This window comes from Coregonus clupeaformis, chromosome 3, assembly GCF_020615455.1.
Source record: "Coregonus clupeaformis isolate EN_2021a chromosome 3, ASM2061545v1, whole genome shotgun sequence".
Taxonomy (NCBI): Eukaryota; Metazoa; Chordata; class Actinopteri; order Salmoniformes; family Salmonidae; genus Coregonus; species Coregonus clupeaformis.
Genome location: NC_059194.1, coordinates 11,568,405 through 11,588,970, shown reverse-complemented (window position 1 = coordinate 11,588,970; position 20,566 = coordinate 11,568,405). Strand labels below are relative to the sequence as shown.

At 48.2% G+C, this 20,566-nt stretch overlaps 1 protein-coding gene across 1 annotated transcript in view; it reads right to left on the bottom strand.

Annotated features, from left to right (window-relative positions):
• LOC121538134 (annexin A5-like) overlaps window positions 1-20,566 on the bottom strand; it is a 41,096-nt gene that overhangs the window by 7,751 nt on the left and 12,779 nt on the right. The window contains exons 3-6 of the mRNA XM_045206488.1: window positions 5,490-5,584; window positions 4,251-4,364; window positions 3,392-3,482; window positions 1,963-2,042 (exon numbers count right to left, since the gene is read on the bottom strand). Of these exons, the coding sequence (XP_045062423.1) occupies window positions 1,963-2,042; window positions 3,392-3,482; window positions 4,251-4,364; window positions 5,490-5,584 (380 nt within the window). The remainder of the gene's footprint in view (window positions 1-1,962; window positions 2,043-3,391; window positions 3,483-4,250; window positions 4,365-5,489; window positions 5,585-20,566) is intronic.

The following is a 20,566-nucleotide window of genomic DNA, read 5'->3' as shown; positions in this document are numbered from 1 at the left end:
TCATCTCTCTCCCCCATCCCTCTCTCTCATCCCTCTCTCCTCATCTCTCTCCTCATCCCTCTCCCCTCATAACTCTCCTCATCCCTCTCTCTGCTCATCTCTCTCTCATCCCTCTCTCCTCATCCCTCTCTCTCCTCATCCCTTTATCCTCATCTCTCTCATCCCTCTCTCCCATCCCTCTCTCCTCATCCCTCTCTCATCCCGCTCTCCTCATCCCCCTCTTTCATCCCTCTCTCCTCATCCCTCTCTCATCTCTCTCATCCCTCTCTCCTCATCCCTCTCTCTCATCCCTCTCTCCTTATCCCTCTCTCTCCTCATCCCTCTATCCTCATCTCTCTCTCATCCCTCTCTCCCATCCCTCTCTCTTCTCCCATCCCTCTCTCATCTTGCTCTCCTCATCCCCCTCTCTCATCCCGCTCTCCTCATCCCTTTCTCTCATCCCTCTCTCTCATCCATCTCCCTCATCCATCTCTCCTCATCTCTCTCAACCCTCTCTCCTCATCTCTCTCATCTCTCTCATCCCTCTCTCCTCATCCCTCTCTCCTCATATCTCTCTCTCATCCCTCTCTCACCCCTCTCTCCTCATCTCTCCCTCATCCCTCTCTCCTCATCACTCTCTTTCTCTCCTCATCCCTCTCTCATCTCTCTCCTCATCCCTCTCTCATCTCTCTCCTCATCCCTCTCTCCTCATTCCTCTCTCCTCATCCCTCTCTCCGCATCCCTCTCTCATCATCTCACTCTCTCAACCCTCTCTTCATCTCTCTCATGTCCCTCATCCCTCTGTCCTCATCTATTTCCTCATCCCTCTCTCTCATCCCTCTCTCCTCATCTCTCTCCTCATCCCTCTCTCCTCATAACTCTCCTCATCCCTTTATCCTCATCTCTCTCTCTCACCCCTCTCTCCCATCCCTCTCTCCTCATCCCTCTCTCACCCCGCTCTCCTCATCCCCCTCTCTCATCCCTCTCTCCTCATCCCTTTCTCTCATCCCTCTCTCCTCATCCCTCTCTCATCTCTCTCATCCCTCTCTCCTCATCCCTCTCTCTCCTCATCCCTCTATCCTCATCCCTCTCTCTCATCCCTCTCTCTTCTCCCATCCCTCTCTCATCTTGCTCTCCTCATCCCCCTCTCTCATCCCTCTCTCCTCATCCCTTTCTCTCATCCCTCTCTCTCATCCATCTCCCTCATCCATCTCTCCTCATCTCTCTCTCTCAACCCTCTCTCCTCATATCTCTCATATCTCTCATCCCTCTCTCCTCATCCCCCTCTCTCCTCATCTCTCCCTCATCCCTCTCTCCTCATCCCTCTCTCTCATCCCTCTCTCTCCTCATCCCTCTCTCATCTCTCTCCTCATCCCTCTCTCATCTCTCTCCTCATCCCTCTCTCCTCATCCCTCTCTCCGCATCCCTCTCTCCTTATCCCTCTCTCCTTATCCCTTAATCCTTATCTCTCTCTCATCCCTCTCTCTCCTCACCCTCTCTCTCATCCCTCTCTCATCCCCCCCTCATCCCTCTCTCCTCATCCCTCTCTCTCTCATCCCTCTCATCTCATCCATCTCTCTCATCTCTCCCTCAGTTCTCTCTCATCCTTCTCTCCTCATCCCTCTCTCTCCTCATCCCTCTCTCCTCATCCCTCTCTCTCATCCCTCTCTCCTCATCCCTTTCCTCATCCCTCTCTCCTTATCTCTCTCTCTCCTGATCTCTCATCCTTCTCTCTACTCATCCCCCTCTCTCCTCATCCCTCTCCTCATCCCCCTCTCCTCATCCCTCTCTCTCTCATCCCTCTCATATCTCCCTCATCCATCTCTCATCTCTCCCTCATCTCTCTCTCCTCATCCCTCTCTCCTCATCTCTCTCTCCTCACCTCTCTCTCCTCATCACTCTCCTCATCCCTCTCTCCTCATCACTCTCCTCATCCCTCTCTCTCCTCATCCCTCTCTCATTCTTCCTTCTCTCTTCGATTACCTGCAGAAGCGTTATTAGAAGCTTTTGGAAGTGGCCCGAGGTGTCACCGGTGATATCTTTCTCCAGCTTGCCGCCGCACTCTGAGAAAGATGAGAAGAGGAGGAAGGGCAGAAGATTGTTTACACTTATATCTGACAATGGTTGCTAATGGCAGCAATCGACCCAGACTGGACGTGTTCTGTTTAGCCAAAGGTCTCCGCCAGGGGAATTTGATTAGCAGGGTAACAGATGGATCAGGCTTCTCCAGTGTCCATCTCAGATGGCCAGGGTGGCTCTTATCCTTGGCCTATTGTGCCAGTAGCCTGGTTCAGATCTGTTTGTGCTCTGTGACAATGGCATGACAATGACCATTGGAGTTGACAAGGCAGCACAAACAGATCTGGGACCAGGCTGTTGTGCTAGACCCTCGCTGTGTCTATTGGCTGAAGATGCAGGACTAGGAACGTACTCTTGAAAATAGACTGGGTACTTGATGCGGTTGATATAGTGTTTATTTTAAGTTCTAGGGGTTGATCTGCACTGAGGTGAACACATTCTGATGGGCTGCCCTGAGGGTAGAAAGTTTGATTGGACAGCTCTATATTAAGAAGCATAGTGAACAAATGTATGAACCTAGTCAGGGGTGAGCACAGAACTACCATTAGGTTACATTGGTGGTCAACAATACATGGTAATCCTGTCTATCCTAGACCAAGTCCATGTAACTTTCCTTCATCCTTCGTTTGAAGCAAGGTATCAGACCGCTCTCATAGCCCAGCGACAGAAACATCTAGAATAAGAATGAGTGGAACAAACAGACATTCAGATTCAAAGCAAGGTTCCACAATATGTGGACGACCGGTGGTCATATTGTATTCTGGGAGCCAATTTGTCACCGCTTTAGCTTTAGGCAAGGCACCGATCCAGCATTTGAAAGTAGAAGCAGTACGGTATCCAGGTTATGCAGATTGGATGCAACACGTGGAATGTGTCATTTAATTTGATGGACTGTGACAAATCATGTGGATTGTGTTCAGCTTAACTTCTCTCTACTGTTGAATAAACATGTTATGGATGTTTTTATGAATGATACTGCAACACTCATAAAGGTGTTACCTGTTTTCCTTGGGGAACCTAACCTCTCACCTTTCTTGTAGATGTTGAATGAATCCCACTGGGCACAGACCTCAGTTCAACGTCTAGTTTTGATTTACATTTGGTTGAGTTGCCAACTAATGTGAATTCAACGTGAAATCAACAAAAAATGTCACCCATGACATTGGATTTAGGTTAAAAAGACTAAATTCCCTTATGCCGATGACTTTTTTGAAATCCAATCAGTTTTCCACGTAGATTTTTCTGTTGAAATTACATGGAAACAACGTTGATTCAGCCAGTTTTGACCAGTGGGATATGTTATGAATGTGTCATGACACATTTAACCTCTCACCTTTCTTGTAGACTTTGACGATGTCTTTAATCTGGGCGCAGGTCCTAGATGCTAGGATCTCAATCAGCACGTCGTCATCAGTCCCCACCCCCTGGGGAACAACAGTCAGAGACCCTCAGACAAGCCCACTCAATACCTGGCTGGCCATTCTTAGTGTATTGTTGATATAGTCCCAAAATGTTTTACATGTCAGCAATCAAGTTTTCAAGATATACAGGTATAACTTTTTTATGTAAAATGCATCATACCAGCTTTATCTTTGTATTTTGAAAGTTATATATCTTGAAAACTTGATTGCTGATATGCAACACATTTTGGGGCTATATCAACAATGGACTAATGAAAGAAATACCAAAATATTGTTTTTGGGTGGAGTTTTCCTTTAACTCTGACCCTGCCAAAGCATAGCAGTACTATAGTATTCAATCATAACAAGCTGCTAAGTCTTGGACAAACCTAACAAGGCTACATGGAAGATGAAAAACATGGCCACACATATTGTGCGACACCTTCATTAGTGTAGCCTATAATGGACTGGCTTTCTGCAGGGAAAGAAGAAAATACTTCAGGAGAGCTAGAAGATTTAAGACCATTAACCGATGGAGCATGTTAACATTCACCTGAAATAATCTAGACACATGACCAATATCCTGCACATACTGTACCTGATGGTAAAAATACCATACAATTCGTAATTCTACATAGAGAGAAATATGTCTGTTCTACACAATATACTGTTGTACTTTACCTTAAACTGTACTTTACCTTCATTCTATGTAGACTCGCATGTCTGACTGCACAATACATTACTTATTCTTGGAGCCATAACCAACATAGACTATACATTGCTGTACTTTACCTTGAGTGCTTTATGGAGTTGAGAGGCGTCATAGGAAATGGGAGGAGTTATCAACGCCACAACGAGCATCTCGAACAAACCTCCCAGCTCCGACTTTAAAGCACTCACAAGATCCTGTGGAAAAATAAAGTCAATATTAAGAGAACTTAGACAATGGAAGAAGTGTTTGCTTTAGACTTTTCTTTTTAATAAGAAATATCTAAACAAATAGAGCCGAAATCTCTTACTCAATTGATACATTTGAATTATTCACAAGATCCTGAGGATAAAATAAAGTCCATAATTCTCATAACTTTGAACAATGGAAAAAGTGTTTGCTTTGGACCTTTAAAAAACAAAAACAAAAATATTTAGAATAACAGAGCCGAATTCCTTACCTCGATCAATTAATTTAAATTATTTAAATATTGTATGATTAATATTCTGATAACTTTGACAATGGAAGAAGTGTTTGGTTAAAGTAATATGAAAACACCAAGAATAGCAGAGCAGAAATCCTTACTTCAATCAATACATTTGATTGGTTAACAGGTGTTTTGATAACATGTACATAGAAGTGTAAACCAACACTTGGTTTATGAGCGAGAGTTCAATTTATTAGTATTGACTCTAAAAAACATCAGTTGAGTCACTCCTAATACATATACTGGATTGAGAGGGTTATCAGACACCATTGTGACTACATTTATTGTTGGCTTTCTTGTTATGATAAGCCACCAGACATTTCAACACAGTACTAACAGAAGTGTACATCGGAATAGATTTTTATTAGCCATTTATCATAGATTTGGGTATTTTTGAAGTGCCGATTTGAACGAGAGAGAGAGTCTGACTGCATAATATTTCAGAACTCTCACGAGGGCCTATACTGTAGCTGTTGGACAGATGCTATTCATCACGGATAAGTCCCAAACCTCTCCCAGCCCCAGTGCTGCTAGCTACGTGACATCTGCGCAATGGCAATACTGTCATGCCAATCTGCCCCTACTAATAAACCCCATATTTGAGAGTAACAGTAAAGCATTTTGGCAGTATTGAAATTCATACTTGGATGTCCAGCACCTGCACAAAGCCATTGGGTGTGCATATGCTCTACTCTTTTTCAGTAACAGTAGAACATTTTTATAATGTTTTCCCTTAGGTAACCTTCAGGTAGACCCACTTGTTTTGGCTGATGAGTGATGAGGTTGGTGACATGACCTGTAGGCTTCAATCAGACCTGTAAGCTTCCTGTCTCACCTTTCCGTGGGCCTTCTTGTACGCCGCCTTAATTTCCTGCCGTTGATTGTTGCTGCGCGATGTCAGGAGCATGAGAATGGTGTCCTCATAAGTGCCTGACAAACGTACAGTAATTCATCTTAAATCAGTAACATGAGAACATGTCTTGATCATTAATTGCAGAACTCATTAAAACAAGGCCACCCCTACCAGTTTGAAATAACTCTAGTTAGTTACCACAGTAAAGACATTAAGTTTGTGTTTACAACGATAAAGGGATGATTCACCCCAAAATCTAAGTTTATCAGTGATTTCCATGCCCTATGTTGAGGTGAGTCCATATTCCATAAAGAGAGTGGTCATTGTGGTTTGAAAGGCAACAACAAACTATGTGGGCCTACAGACCTCAATTAGATTGGCACCATGTTATCTCAACTGGAGGATGAACTGTCCCTTTAATAAGCACTAGATCAATTCTCACCAGGGAAATGACAAGACAAATGGACCAACGCAAAAACAATCAATACCAATAACTTTTAAAAGGCATCAATACCTCTGGGGTACAGCAAATTAATATCAGGGCTGAGACAAGTCACTGCATTTCCTGGGTAACGTTGAAATAGATTTGTTATCCAGACTTAATTATGCCATAAAGCAGGTCACCGCTTATAATGTGATCTGGTTCAAAGACCAGAGGTCAGATTGATTATGAGCTCCAATGATAAGTCAAGCTATAATTCAGAAATATGCCTCCATTTTACGATCGTCTTGCCCTTTACTTCCTCTGTACAACGCTGTATCTTTTGGCCTCAAGGCCATCAAATGCATCACAACACTGGGACAATTGGTTTAAACCAATTACATATAGAGGAAGTTGTCATTATGGTGGTCATTACAGATGTAGGATCTTAATTTGATTACTTTTTTGTTGCTGAGAATTTTCCTGCAAGGCAGGAAATTTCAAACTTGTAGAGTATTACAATTTTTAAAAGGCTTCTAAGGTTTGTAATTTCCAGATTTGATTTACCCTAACGAAAAATATATCAACCCCTACAAAAATGTCATTAATTAAAATCCACATAATAATTCACATTTCCTGTTGCTGCAGGATTATTTTCCTGCTGTACCAAACTGGCTCAAATTAAGATCCTACAATACATCTGTATGTACTGCTGTGATGAATTCCAGGTCATTTGAGAGGGAAACGAAGTTCAAAGGTCAAATAGGCAAAGCAAATTCAAATAAAAATCTCATTAGCCTTTTTTCTCCGTATCATGATGGAGCTGAACACATGCCTTTCAAGCTCTATAATCTAAATTAGTAACCTTAGTTCCATAAAAACACACCATTACAGTGGCATTATGCCGGGGAATTGTAGGGGAATAAAGTCTTGTACAAGATATTTAAGTAGTTATAATACTAGCTGGACACTTAACACAGCTAATGCAGTTTTTCTAAGCAAAAAAAGAGTAGTTACGGAATAAATACAGCTTGTTACAAAAAAATGTACAGTGTAAATACATATTCCACTGCAGTTTCTCTGGTAGAGTTTATACAGTGCCTTGCAAAATGGATTTTTATTTGGATTTCATGTAATGGACATTGGTGAAGTGAAATGAAAAAAATAACTTGTTTCAAAGAATTCTAAAAAATTTATAACGGAAAAGAGGTGCGTGCATATGTATTCACCCCCTTTGCTATGAAGCCCCTAAATAAGATCTGGTGCAACCAATTACCTTCAGAAGTCACATAATTAGTTAAATAAATGTAACCTGTGTGCAATCTAAGTGTCACATGATCTGTCACATGATCTCAGTATATATACAGTGGGGAAAAAAGTATTTAGTCAGCCACCAATTGGTGCAAGTTCTCCCACTTAAAAAGATGAGAGAGGCCTGTAATTTTCATCATAGGTACACGTCAACTATGACAGACAAAATGAGAAATTTTTTTCCAGAAAATGACATTGTAGGATTTTTAATGAATTTATTTGCAAATTATGGTGGAAAATAAGTATTTGGTCAATAACAAAAGTTTCTCAATACTTAGTGTTATATCTAGCCTAGTTGTAAAAGAACGGACATCTGCACAGTTTCACATTGAACATCACTCTGTCGTTTAATGACATGTGCCACGCATTCTGACAACCCATTCATCCGTAACGCAGCACACTGTCGTAAACCATAACAACGTACAGTACGACGTACAGCACGTCGTACCATACATAACATTTCCCCCCCCTTTCCAAAACCAGGGACTGGTACCATATATAAAATGTCCATAGGGCAAGAACCTAGAGTGATACCTGTAAGAAATAAACATTAACCCTTAAACGGATGGACTCTCCAAACTAGCCAGTTCAGTCCATTAACCTGGAGGTTGACTAAGACACCTAACGGAGCCTAAGAATGAAAAGAGGTTAAGTAGTCCCCCAGATAAGCAGGGCGAGTTCGTGCCCGCATAGGCCTTTCTTCCACCGCCACCGCTTGTGGCTCTGGCCCCTGGGGAACCCACAGAGGCTGGGGCTCAGGTGGTAGTGGTGGAGGAGGTCCATCCGGTGGCGTCTCTGGCCTGCATGTCTGTTTTGTGTGCCTTCGTGTTCCTTGAGGGGCAGGGACTTTTCTGAGGCGGCTGGCGTGCCAGCGTGATCCATTGCTCATCATGAATGTGGCGGGCCCCAGTTGTCGACTGACCTGCAAGGGGTCCGACCAGAATGAGGCCATTTTGTTGCACCGCTGAGGCCGTCGGGCTCGGACCCAGTCTGACACTTGAATGATCGACTTCTTCACCCTGTGTGCCTTGTCAAAACGCTGTTTCATTGCTCTTTGGTGCCTGGTCACTGCCTGCTGTTCTTGGGTGCGCCTAGTCGCGGTTCTGCTACTCTCTGTGTTCTGAGTCTGTCCAGTGGCAGTTCCATCTCACGACCTAGCATGAGGGATGCCGGGGAGACCTGTGTTGTTGTGTGTTTGCTTGCTCTGTAGTGCATTAGCGTTTGATTCAAAGCAGTTTGGAACGTGCACCCCTGGACCAGGTGCGCTCTGATGCCATTCTTCAGCGTTTGGTTGAAGCGTTCCACCCCTCCGTTAGCTTGTGGGTTGTAGTAGGCCGTGCGGATGTGTTTGATTCCCTTGTTGCTGAGATATGAGGAGAACTCGGCAGAGGTTAGCTGGGGCCCATTGTCCGTGGTAAGGGTGAGGGGTAGGCCACACCTTGTGAACAGGCTGTCTAGGATGTCCACGATGGCCTGTGCTGTGACAGTTCCGACAGGAACCACTTCTGGCCACTTAGAGTGGAGGTCATACACCACCACCAGGAAGCGCTGATGGTGAGGGACTGCGTGTCCATGGATCTCGCCACAGATGTCCAGTTGGATGTGCTCCCAGGGGTGGGACGGCCATGCGAGAGGCTGCAGGGGGTGGGGCGGACTGTCCTGTTTTCCCACTGAGGAGGCATGCAGCACAATCCCTGACCAGGGCTTCAATGTCGTGGTCGATGCCTGGCCACCACACAAGGTCTCGACATCGCTGTTTGACCTTGACTATGCCCAAGTGACCCTCGTGCGCCATGGATAGAACACGCGCACGCAGGCCACTCGGGACCACAGTGCAAAACCCTCGAGAGACACAGACTTCTTCCCAGCAAGAAAGTTCGTGCTTCACTCTGGCGAAGTCGCCAGCTCTTCCGGCACATGTGCTGGCCATCCAGTGCGTATGTAGGTGCGCAGGGTAGACAGTGTGGGATCCTGTTCCGATGCTTGCTTCAGCTCCTCCAGTGAGACGACTGACTGAAGAGGAGCGTAGAGCATTTGTACAAGCTCTGTTTCGTTGTCGTCTGGCAAGACGGTCGGAGTAGGAGCGTCAAAGGAGCGTGAGAGGAGGTCTGCCACCACGTTATCCCTCCCCGGAGTGAACTTCAGCTGATAGTCATACTGTCTGAGGCGGTCGGCCCATCTGTGCAGCCGAAGTGGCTTGTGGCCAGTTCCTGATGCTGACAGTAGCGTTGTGAGGGACTGGTGGTCGGTTCGGAGTGTGAACAGACGGCCATATAGGTAGAGGTGCCACCTTTCGCACGCCCAGACACAGGCCAGTGCTTCTCGTTCGCCCACAGAGTACCGTTGTTCTGTGGGGCTCAGGGCCCCTTGAGGCGAAGGCGACGGGCCTCTCAATGCCATTCTGCAGCTGTGAGAGGACAGCTCCTAGTGCTCCAGCTGAGGCGTCACATGTGACAATGGTGTGGCAGACGGGGTCAAAGTGAGCCAAGACTGGGGCTGTGGTGAGCTGGCTCTTCAGTGAGTGGACCGCGTCTGAGCAGGCTGCCGTCCAGGCCCATGGCTCATCCTTCTTGAGGAGCTGGCGAAGGGGCGCTGTGGTCTGAGAGTAGTGGGGCAGAAACCGGAGGTAGTAAGCTGTCATGCCCAAGAATGAGGCCACCTGAGAGGCTGAGGTCGGTTCGGGATCCGGTGGACGGCTTCAATGTTCGACATGAGTGGGGCAATGCCTTTGGCCGACAGGCGGAAGCCCACAAACTCGACGGCTGGAGCTGCAAAGGTGCACTTTCCACCGTTCAGGGTCAGGTTGTTCCGCAGTAGAGCACTGAATACTCTGTGGAGTCGATAATCATGGATGTGGAGGTCAGGGCCGTGGACCACGATGTCATCCAGATAGACCGCCACCCCAGGTATTCCAGCGAGGATGGTGCTCATCACCTTCTGGAAGCAGCGGGGGCGGAGCTAAGTCCAAAAGGCATGCGTGTATATCTGAACACGCCAGCATGTGTGACAAAGGCCGTGAGGTCTCTGCTAGCTGCATGGAGGGGTACCTGAAGATAACCCTGACGAAGGTCAAGCTTCGTGAAGATCGTGGAGCCATGGAATTGTGCGGTCAGCTCCTCAGCTGTAGGCAAGGGGTACTTATCCGGGACAACGGCCTTGTTCACAGCACGGAGATCCACACAGGTCCGGATTCCACTGGACTTTTTGGTTGCAATGACCAAGTTTGAAATCCAGGGGGCAGCGTTGACTGGCTCAATGATGCCTGCATCCAACTGTGACTGGAGATCTTTTGTGACGTCATCACGCAGTGCAAAGGGGAATGCGCCGCAGGGGCTGCATGACTGGGGTCACTTCCGGATTCACTAGGGGCCTGTGAGTAAAGGCTGTGAGGCAGCCCAGTCCATCAAACAGAGTCGGCCAGTTCTGTTGCCATGTGCAGGTAACCTGGTAGATAGCTGACCCACTGTCATCTCTCAGTGTGAATCCCAAGCCTGTGAAGAGGTCGAGGCCCAGGAGGTTGGCACCCCGCTTTGCAACATGAAATGTGAATGATGGCAGATGTTTGGTGCCGTAGTGTACTGGGACCTGGAGGGTGCCTACAATGTCTATCTTAGATCTACCGTACCCACACAGGGCAGTGGAGGGCTGTTGGAGTGGTAGGTGACTGAAAAACTTGTAGTAAGTGGCAAGGTTGAGCAACGACACCGCAGCGCCAGTATCCAGCAGCAAAGGCAAACCCACCTCACCCAGCTGCACAGTGCATGTCCTGAATGACACATGGTTGGTGGAGACGGTTCGGATTTCCGTGTGTTCATGTTGAGAGTGAGATGAAACGAAGGGCCTGTTCTGGGTGGAGCTAGTAGCAGGGGCAGAACGACACACTTTCGCAAAGTGATTGTATTTTGAACAGTTCTTGCATATTTTCCCACGGGCTGGGCAGTTTGAAGCCCTTGAATTGTGAGAGCTAGCCCCACAGTTGCCACAGCTACTTCTGTTTGTTTGTCTGTGTGCCTGCTGCACGGGCATGTCTGTGTCTGTGTCCATGCAGCTATCGACGCGGGAGGGCGTGCGCAGCGCGTGATCGTTGTAGTGCGCCTGCTCGGGCTGAAGCTGCTGTGTGAGAATGGCTGGGGGCCGAGTGTATGCTGCAGAGCTGTCTGTTAGCATAGAAGAGCATTCCAACGCCGGACTTTCAACTCCCTCCAAAGATTTTCTATGGGGTTGAGATCTGGAGACTGGCTAGGCCACTCCAGGACCTTGAAATGCTTCTTACGAAGCCACTCCTTCGCTGCCCGGGCGGTGTGTTTGGGATCATTGTCATGCTGAAATACCCAGCCACGTTTCATCTTCAATGCCCTTGCTGATGGAAGGAGGTTTTCACTCAAAATCTCACGATACATGGCCCCATTCATTCTTTCCTTTACACGGATCAGTCGTCCTGGTCCCTTTGCAGAAAAACAGCCCCAAATGTTTCCACCCCCATGCTTCACAGTAGGTATGGTGTTCTTTGGATGCAACTCAGCATTCTTTGTCCTCCAAACACGACAAGTTTAGTTTTTACCAAAAAGTTATATTTTGGTTTCATCTGACCATATGACATTCTCCCAATCCTCTTCTGGATCATCCAAATGCACTCTAGCAATCTTCAGACGGGCCTGGACATGTACTGGCTTAAGCAGGGGGACACGTCTGGCACTGCAGTATTTGAGTCCCTGGCGGCTTAGTGTGTTACTGATGGTAGGCTTTGTTACTTTGGTCCCAGCTCTCTGCAGGTCATTCACTAGGTCCCCCCGTGTGGTTCTGGGATTTTTGCTCACCGTTCTTGTGATCATTTTGACCCCACGGGGTGAGATCTTGCGTGGAGCCCCAGATCGAGGGAGATTATCAGTGGTCTTGTATGCCTTCCATTTCCTAATAATTGCTCCCACAGTTGATTTCTTCAAACCAAGCTGCTTACCTATTGCAGATTCAGTCTTCCCAGCCTGGTGCAGGTCTACAATTTTGTTTCTGGTGTCCTTTGACAGCTCTTTGGTCTTGGCCATAGTGGAGTTTGGAGTGTGACTGTTTGAGGTTGTGGACAGGTGTCTTTTATACTGAAAACAAGTTCAAACAGGTGCCATTAATACAGGTAACGAGTGGAGGACAGAGGAGCCTCTTAAAAAAGAAGTTACAGGTCTGTGAGAGCCAGAAATCTTGCTTGTTTGTAGGTGACCAAATACTTATTTTCCACCATAATTTGCAAATAAATTCGTTAAAAATCCTACAATGTGATTTTCTGGATTTTTTTTCCTCAATTTGTCTGTCATAGTGTCACGGTTTACTAAGCCAGAACCCAGAAGCAGACCAGGACAAGGTAAGTGGTGTCAAAGGTGAGTGTTTATTTAACTGATCCACGAGTGCTGCTGAATAATCCAGGGAACAGAGCGGGCGGCGTGGATGAGTTGTTGAGGGTGCAGTAGTTGGTCCAATGATGGCTCGGCAGCCGCCGACCATCAGGCAGAGGTTGGGTGAAGGTTCCGGACGAGTGACTGCAGGGAGAACAAAACGGAGGTAAGCATACAACAAGCAAACAAGGTGCAAAACAACAAAACTAATGCTCTAAGCTCTAAGACTGATCCGCTGATAAACATACTGTTCATGGCTAACGATCCGGCAGGGAATGGATGTTAGGCCAGAGCCTAAGAAGGGTGATGATCAGGACCAGGTGTGCAGATTGCTGATGGGATGCAGGTGCGGAAATCAAGAGAGCTCCCGCCTAGCAGCGTTGCCCGGCAACCAGGCAGGGAGCGTTCCAGAACCCTCGGGAAACTGGAGATCACGAGCAGAAAAACTAGTACACAGACAGGACCCGACTCAGACTGCCGGGATCGTTACAGTACCCCCCCTCCGGCCAGACGCCACCGGGCGGACTCCCGGAGCGCCAGGATGGAGGCGGTAGAAGTCACGAATGAGGTCAGCATCTAGGATCTGTCGCCGCGGAATCCAACTCCTCTCTTCAGGACCATACCCTCCCAGTCCACGAGATACTGGAAACCCCGGCCCCGCCGTCTGGAATCCATGATGCGTCGCACCGTGTAGGCAGGACCACCTCCGATCATCCGAGGAGGAGGAGGAGGAGGCGGAGGAGGCAACAGAGGACTGAGGAAAACAGGCTTGAGGCAGGAGACATGAAAGGTGGGATGGACTCTGAGCGTCCTCGGTAGTTTGAGTCGAACTGCCACCGGATTGATCACCTTCTCCACCACAAACGGACCAATGAACTTCGGTAACAACTTCCTAGACTCAGTCCGTAAGGAAGATCCCGTGTGGCCAACCAGACCCTATCTCCGATGGTATAGGTGGGAGCGGGGATCCGGCGACGATTCGCCTGGAGCTGATACCGGTCCGAAACTCTAAGGAGTGCCTTTCTGGCCCGATGCCAGGTCCGGTGGCAACGACGAATATGGGCCTGAACAGAGGGCACTGAGAGCTCCTTCTCCTGAGAAGGGAACAAGGGAGGTTGGTAGCCATACAGGCACTGGAAGGGAGACATCCCAGTGGCAGATGTAGGGAGAGTATTGTGGGCATACTCAACCCAAGGCAACTGAGAGACCCAGGAGGTGGGGTTGGAAGAGACCAGGCAGCGTAGCGTGGATTCCATCTTCTGGTTGGCTCTCTCCGCCTGACCATTGGATTGGGGGTGAAAACCAGATGTGAGACTGACTGTAGCTCCAATGGCCAAACAGAAGGACTTCCAGACAGCAGAGGTAAACTGAGGGCCACGGTCGGAAACGATATCACTGGGCAAACCGTGGACCCTGAAAACCTCCCTAACCAGGATCTCGGACGTCTCCGAGGCAGAGGAAGCTTGGCAATTGGCACAAAGTGGGCGAACTTGCTGAATCTGTCCACGATAGTCAGCACGACCGTGTTCCCCTCAGAAGCGGGCAACCCAGTGACAAAGTCCAGGGCCAGATGCGACCATGGTCGCGGGGAATAGGAAGGGGGTGAAGTAGTCCAGAGCTGGGCCGATTGGTACTCTTATTCTGCGCACACACTGGACAGGCAGCAACAAAACCCCGAGTATCCTCGGCCATGGCAGGCCACCAAAAACGTCTGCGAAGAAACGCCATCGTCCGAGCCACGCCAGGGTGACAAGCCATCTTGCTGGCGTGGGACCATTTGAGGACAGCAGGACGAACCGACTCAGGCACAAACAACCGACCGGGTGGACCGTTACGGGACCGGGCTGCGTCCGAAGGGCCGCCATCACCTCCTCCTCAATCTTCCACATAACTGCTCCCCACGACGCAGTTCCGGGGGAGAATTGTCTCGGTCTTGGACCCACTCTCCTCCGTCTTGGAGAACATCCGGGACAAGGCGTCCGCCTTGCCGTTCTTAGATCCAGGTCGGAACGTCAGGGAAAAAATTGAATCGTCCGAAAAACAACGCCCACCTGGCCTGACGGGAGTTGAGACGTCTAGCCGATTGCACGTAAGCAAGATTCTTGTGGTCAGTCCAGACAATAAACGGTTGCTCCGCCCCCTCCAACCAGTGGCGCCACTCCTCCAAGGCAAGTTTCACCGCGAGAAGCTCCCGGTTACCCACATCGTAATTCCTCTCCGCAGGCGAAAGGCGACGAGTAGTAGGCGCAGGGATGGAGTTTACTGTCCGTGGAGCATCGCTGCGACAGGATGGCGCCAACTCCCACATCAGACGCGTCCACTTCAACGACGAACTGACGGGCCGTGTCCGGTTGAGAGAGAATCGGTGCGTTGGTGAATCGCCTCTTCAAATCCAGAAACGCTCGATCCGCCTCCGGATTCCACTTGAAGGTCCTGATACTGGAAGTCAAGGCAGTTAACGGAGCGGCCACACGGCTGTAATCCCGGATGAATCTGCGGTAGAAATTCGCAAACCCCAAAAATCTCTGGAGCTGCAATCTCGTACCGGGCTGGGCCCATTCCAGAACCGCTCTAACCTTCTCCTGGTCCATCCTAATCTCTCCCCTGGAGATGATGTACCCGAGAAAGGATGTCGTGTGGGCGTGAAACTCGCACTTCTCGGCCTTCACGAACAGGCGATTCTCCAACAATCGCTGCAGAACCTGCCGGACATGCTGGACGTGGTCGGAAGGTTCCTTCGAGAAGATCAGAATGTCATCCAGGTAAACAAACACAAAGAGACCGATCATATCTCTCAGGACGTCGTTCACCATACTCTGGAATACCGCTGGAGCATTGGTCAGTCCAAACGGCATCACCTGATACTCGAAGTGACCCATCGGTGTATTGAAACCCCGTCAACCACTCGTCCCCCTCTCTGATCCGGACCATGTGATACGCATTGCGTAGGTCTAGCTTGGTGAACACCGTAGCACCCTGTAAGGAGTCGAAGGCAGAACTCATCAAGGGCAGGGGATACTTGTTCTTGACCGTGATGTCATTCAACCCCCGATAATCAATACACGGTCGAAGAGAGCCATCCTTCTTACCCACAAAGAAGAATCCTGCCCCCAGGGGTGATGACGAGGGGACGAACGAGACCAGCAGCTAGGGACTCCTTGATGTAGGTCTCCAACGCCTCACGTTCAGGTCGGGAGATACTGTATAACCTTCCCTTGGGGTAGACAGCTCCAGGGAACAGGTTGATGGCACAATCATATGGTCGGTGGGGAGGGAGTGACAGAGCCTTCTGCTTACTGAACACTTCCCCCAAATCGTGATATGTCTCGGGAACCAGGGACAAATCTGGGGGTTTAGCCTCAATCACCTGACTGGGAACCGAATGGGGACAGGCAGTCTTGAGACAGTTAGCATGACAATCAAGGCTCCAACTCGTTACCTTGCCCGTCACCCAATCGAACGTGGGATTGTGTTCCTTCAGCCAGGGGTATCCAAGGACCAGAGGAACATGGGAAGACGGCAGAATGAAGAATGAAATCATCTCAGAATGATTCCCCGACAACAGCATCTTAACCGGTTCAGTCCTCATCGTGATACGTGCCAGACTACTGCCGTCCAGAGTGGTAGCTTCAATGGCTTCCGGCAATTGCTCCTTGGAAAGCCCCAGCTGTTCCACCAACTCGGCATCAAGAAAGCTTCCACCGGCACCTGAATCGATAAAAGCGTTAATCGCTAAGCTCTGATTCCTGTTCATAAGGGTAGCCGGGAAACGGGGTCTGACAGAGGTATTGAGAGGTCGAAACTGGCTCGCTAAAAGTCCTCCCAACTTTAGCGAGCCGCGCAGTTTGACGACCGCCGGGAACCAGTGGCGAGGTAATGTCCCGAACCACCACAGTAGAGGCAACAGTTAGTCCTACGTCTGTGTTGGCGCTCCTCCTTGGTTAACCCGTGCCGCCCCACTTGCATGGGTTCAGAATCGGGAGACAGGACCTCTCCACTAATCCTGTGTGGTGGACGATGATCGACGTATTCTGGTCCAATCCCCGACCCGACTGGAACCTGAGAAGCTGATCGGTTGGGGCGGGACCCATTGCTTCTCCCTCCTTCGCTCTCGGACTCGATTATCCACCCGAATAGACAAGGCTACCAAGCTGTCCAGGTCACTAGGCTCCGGATAGAGATCAACTCATCCTTGAGCTGCTCCGACAGACCCTGGTAAAGGCCGCTTGCAGAGACTCCTCATTCCACCCACTCTCCACAGCCAACGTCTTGAACTCGATCACGAAGTCGGCCACGCTGCGAGTTCCTTGGCGAGCGAAAACAGGCGCCTAGCTGCGTCCCTCCCTCGGACGGAATGGTCGAAGAGCTTCCTCATCTCGGCCGTGAACCCCTGGTATGAAGCCATGCAGGGATCCTGTCGTTCCCAAACGGCTGAAGCCCACTCCAGCGCTCGACCACGCAGCAACTCAATCACAAAGGCTATCCTAGCCTTGTCTGTGGCATAAGAGTAGGGCTGTAGATCGAACACTAATCCACACTGCATAAGGAAGGAACGGCATCTTCCCAGCTCCCCCTCATATTTATCCGGCGTCGGAACCTTGGGCTCACGGAAGGACACAGCTCCAGAAGCGGCAGGCGAGATGGGTGAAACCGGTAGTGGATCCTCCACCGGAAACTTGCGCTGGTTCTGGACCTCCGTCAGACCGGTAGAAAGGTTCGAACTGACAACGCGATCTCCTGTAGTACCGTGCTATGATGGCCCAACATCTTCTCCTGATGGGTAATGGCATGGCGAACAGAGTCCAGGTCCGCTGGGTTCATTACTGGCCGGATCGTTCTGTCACGGTTTACTAAGCCAGAACCCAGAAGCAGACCAGGACAAGGTAAGTGGTGTCAAAGGTGAGTGTTTATTTAACTGATCCACGAGTGCTGCTGAATAATCCAGGGAACAGAGCGGGCGGCGTGGATGAGTTGTTGAGGGTGCAGTAGTTGGTCCAATGATGGCTCGGCAGCCGCCGACCATCAGGCAGAGGTTGGGTGAAGGTTCCGGACGAGTGACTGCAGGGAGAACAAAACGGAGGTAAGCATACAACAAGCAAACAAGGTGCAAAACAACAAAACTAATGCTCTAAGCTCTAAGACTGATCCGCTGATAAACATACTGTTCATGGCTAACGATCCGGCAGGGAATGGATGTTAGGCCAGAGCCTAAGAAGGGTGATGATCAGGACCAGGTGTGCAGATTGCTGATGGGATGCAGGTGCGGAAATCAAGAGAGCTCCCGCCTAGCAACGTTGCCCGGCAACCAGGCAGGGAGCGTTCCAGAACCCTCGGGAAACTGGAGATCACGAGCAGAAAAACTAGTACACAGACAGGACCCGACTCAGACTGCCGGGATCGTTACACATAGTTGACGTGTACATATGATGAAAATTACAGGCCTCTCTCATCTTTTTAAGTGGGAGAACTTGCACAATTGGTGGCTGACTAAATACTTTTTTTCCCCACTGTATACACCTGTTCTGAAAGGCCCCAGAGTCTGCAACACCACTAAGCAAGGGGCACCACCAGCAAGCGGCACCATGAAGACCAAGGAGCTCTCCAAACAGGTCAGGGACAAAGTTGTGTAGAAGTACAGATCAGGGTTGGGTTTAAAAAATGTATCAGAAGCTTTGAACATCCCACAGAGCACAATTAAATACATTATTAAAAAATGGAAAGAATATGGCACCACAACAAACCTGCCAAGAGAGGGCCGCCCACCAAAACTCACGGACCAGGCAAGGAGGGCATTAATCAGAGAGGCAACAAAGAGACCAAAGATAACCCTGAAGGAGCTGCAAAGCAGCGGATATTGGAGTATCTGTCCATAGGACCACTTTAACCCATACACTCCACAGAGCTGGGCTTTACGGCAGAGTTGCCAGAAAAAAGCCATTGCTTAAAGAAAAAAATAAGCAAACACATTTGGTGTTTGCCAAAAGGCATGTGGGAGACTCCCCAAATATATGGAATATGAGCTACACAGGACTACATATGAAAGAAGGTAGTCTGGTCAGATGAGACTAAAATTGAGCTTTTTGGCCATCAAGGAAAACGCTATGTCTGTTGCAAGCCCAACACCTCTCATCACCCCAAGAACACCATCCCCACAGTGAAGCAAAAGGTGGCTCAACAAAGTATTGAATAGTTATGCACGCTCAAGTTTTTTGTTTTTTTGTCTTATTTCTTGTTTGTTTCACAAGAAAAAATATTTTGCATCTTCATAGTGGTAGGCATGTTGTGTAAATCAAATGATACAAACCCCCCAAAAATCCATTTTAATTCCAGGTTGTAAGGCAACAAAATAGGAAAATTGCCAAGGGGAGTGAATACTTTTGCAAGCCACTGTATCTGTGACTCAGTTGGAAAGAGCGTGGAGCTAGAAACACCAGGTTTAAGAGTTCAATTCCCGCCGGGGCCACATACTAAAATGTTTACCCTCACTTTATAAAGTGTCTGCTAAATGGCATATACTGTATAACTTTACGTGCATCTAAAGTGCCTTGCAAAAGTATTCATCCCCATTGGCGTTTTTCCTATTTTGTTGCATTACAACCTGTAATTTAAATTGATTTTTATATGGATTTCATGTAATGGACATGCACACAATAGTCCAAATTGGTGAAGTGAAATGAAAAAAACTTGTTTCAAAACATTCAAAAAAATAAATAACGGAAAAGTGGTGCCTACATATGTATTCACTCACTTTGCTCTGAAGCCCCTAAATAAGATCTGGTGCAACCAATTACCTTCAGAAGTCACATAATTAGTTAGATTGCACACAGGTGGACTTTATTTAAATGTTACATGATCTGTCACATGATCTCAGTATATATACACTACCGTTCAAAAGTATGGGATCACTTAGAAATGTCCTTGTTTTGTAAGTCGCTCTGGATAAGAGCGTCTGCTAAATGACTAAAATGTAAATGTTAAAAATAATTATTTTTAATATAAATAATAATTGTGTCCTTCAAACTTTGCTTTCGTCAAATAATCCTCCATTTGCAGCAAGTACAGCCTTGCAGACCTTTGGCATTCTAGTTGACAATTTGTTGAGGTAATCTGAAGAGATTTCACCCCATGCTTCCTGAAGCACCTCCTACAAGTTGGATTGGCTTGATGGGCACTTCTTACGTACCATACGGTCAAGCTTCTCCCACAACAGCTCAATAGGGTTGAGATCCGGTGACTGTGCTGGCCACTCCATTATAGACAGAATACCAGCTGACTGCTTCTTCCCTATATAGTTATTGCATAGTTTGGAGCTGTGCTTTGGGTCATTGTCCTGTTGTAGGAGGAAATTGGCTCCAATCAAGCACCGTCCACAGGGTATGGCATGGCGTTGCAAAATGGAGTGATAGCCTTCCTTCTTCAAGATCCCTTTTACCCTGTACAAATATCCCACTTTACCACCACCAAAGCACCCCCAGACCATCACATTGCCTCCACTATGCTTGACAGATGGCATCAAGCACTCCTCCAGCATCTTTTCATTTGGTCTGCATCTCACAAATGTTCTTCTTTGTGATCCGAACACCTCAAACTTCGATTCGTCTGTCCATAACACTTTTTTCCAATCTTCCTCTGTCCAGTGTCTGTGTTCTTTTGCCATTCTTAATCTTTTATTTTTATTACCCTCACGACGCCAGGACAGCGGAGTCACTCACCACCTTCCGGAGACATTTGAAACCCCACCTCTTTAAGGAATACCTGGGATAGGATAAAGGAATCCTTCTACCCCCCCAATTGTAAAGTGGTTATCCCACTGGCTATAGGGTGAACGCACCAATTTGTGAGTCGCTCTGACTAAGAGCGTCTGCTAAATGACGTTAATGTGCCCTTGAGCAAGGCACTTAACCCTAATTGCTCCTGTAAGTCGCTCTGGATAAGAGCGTCTG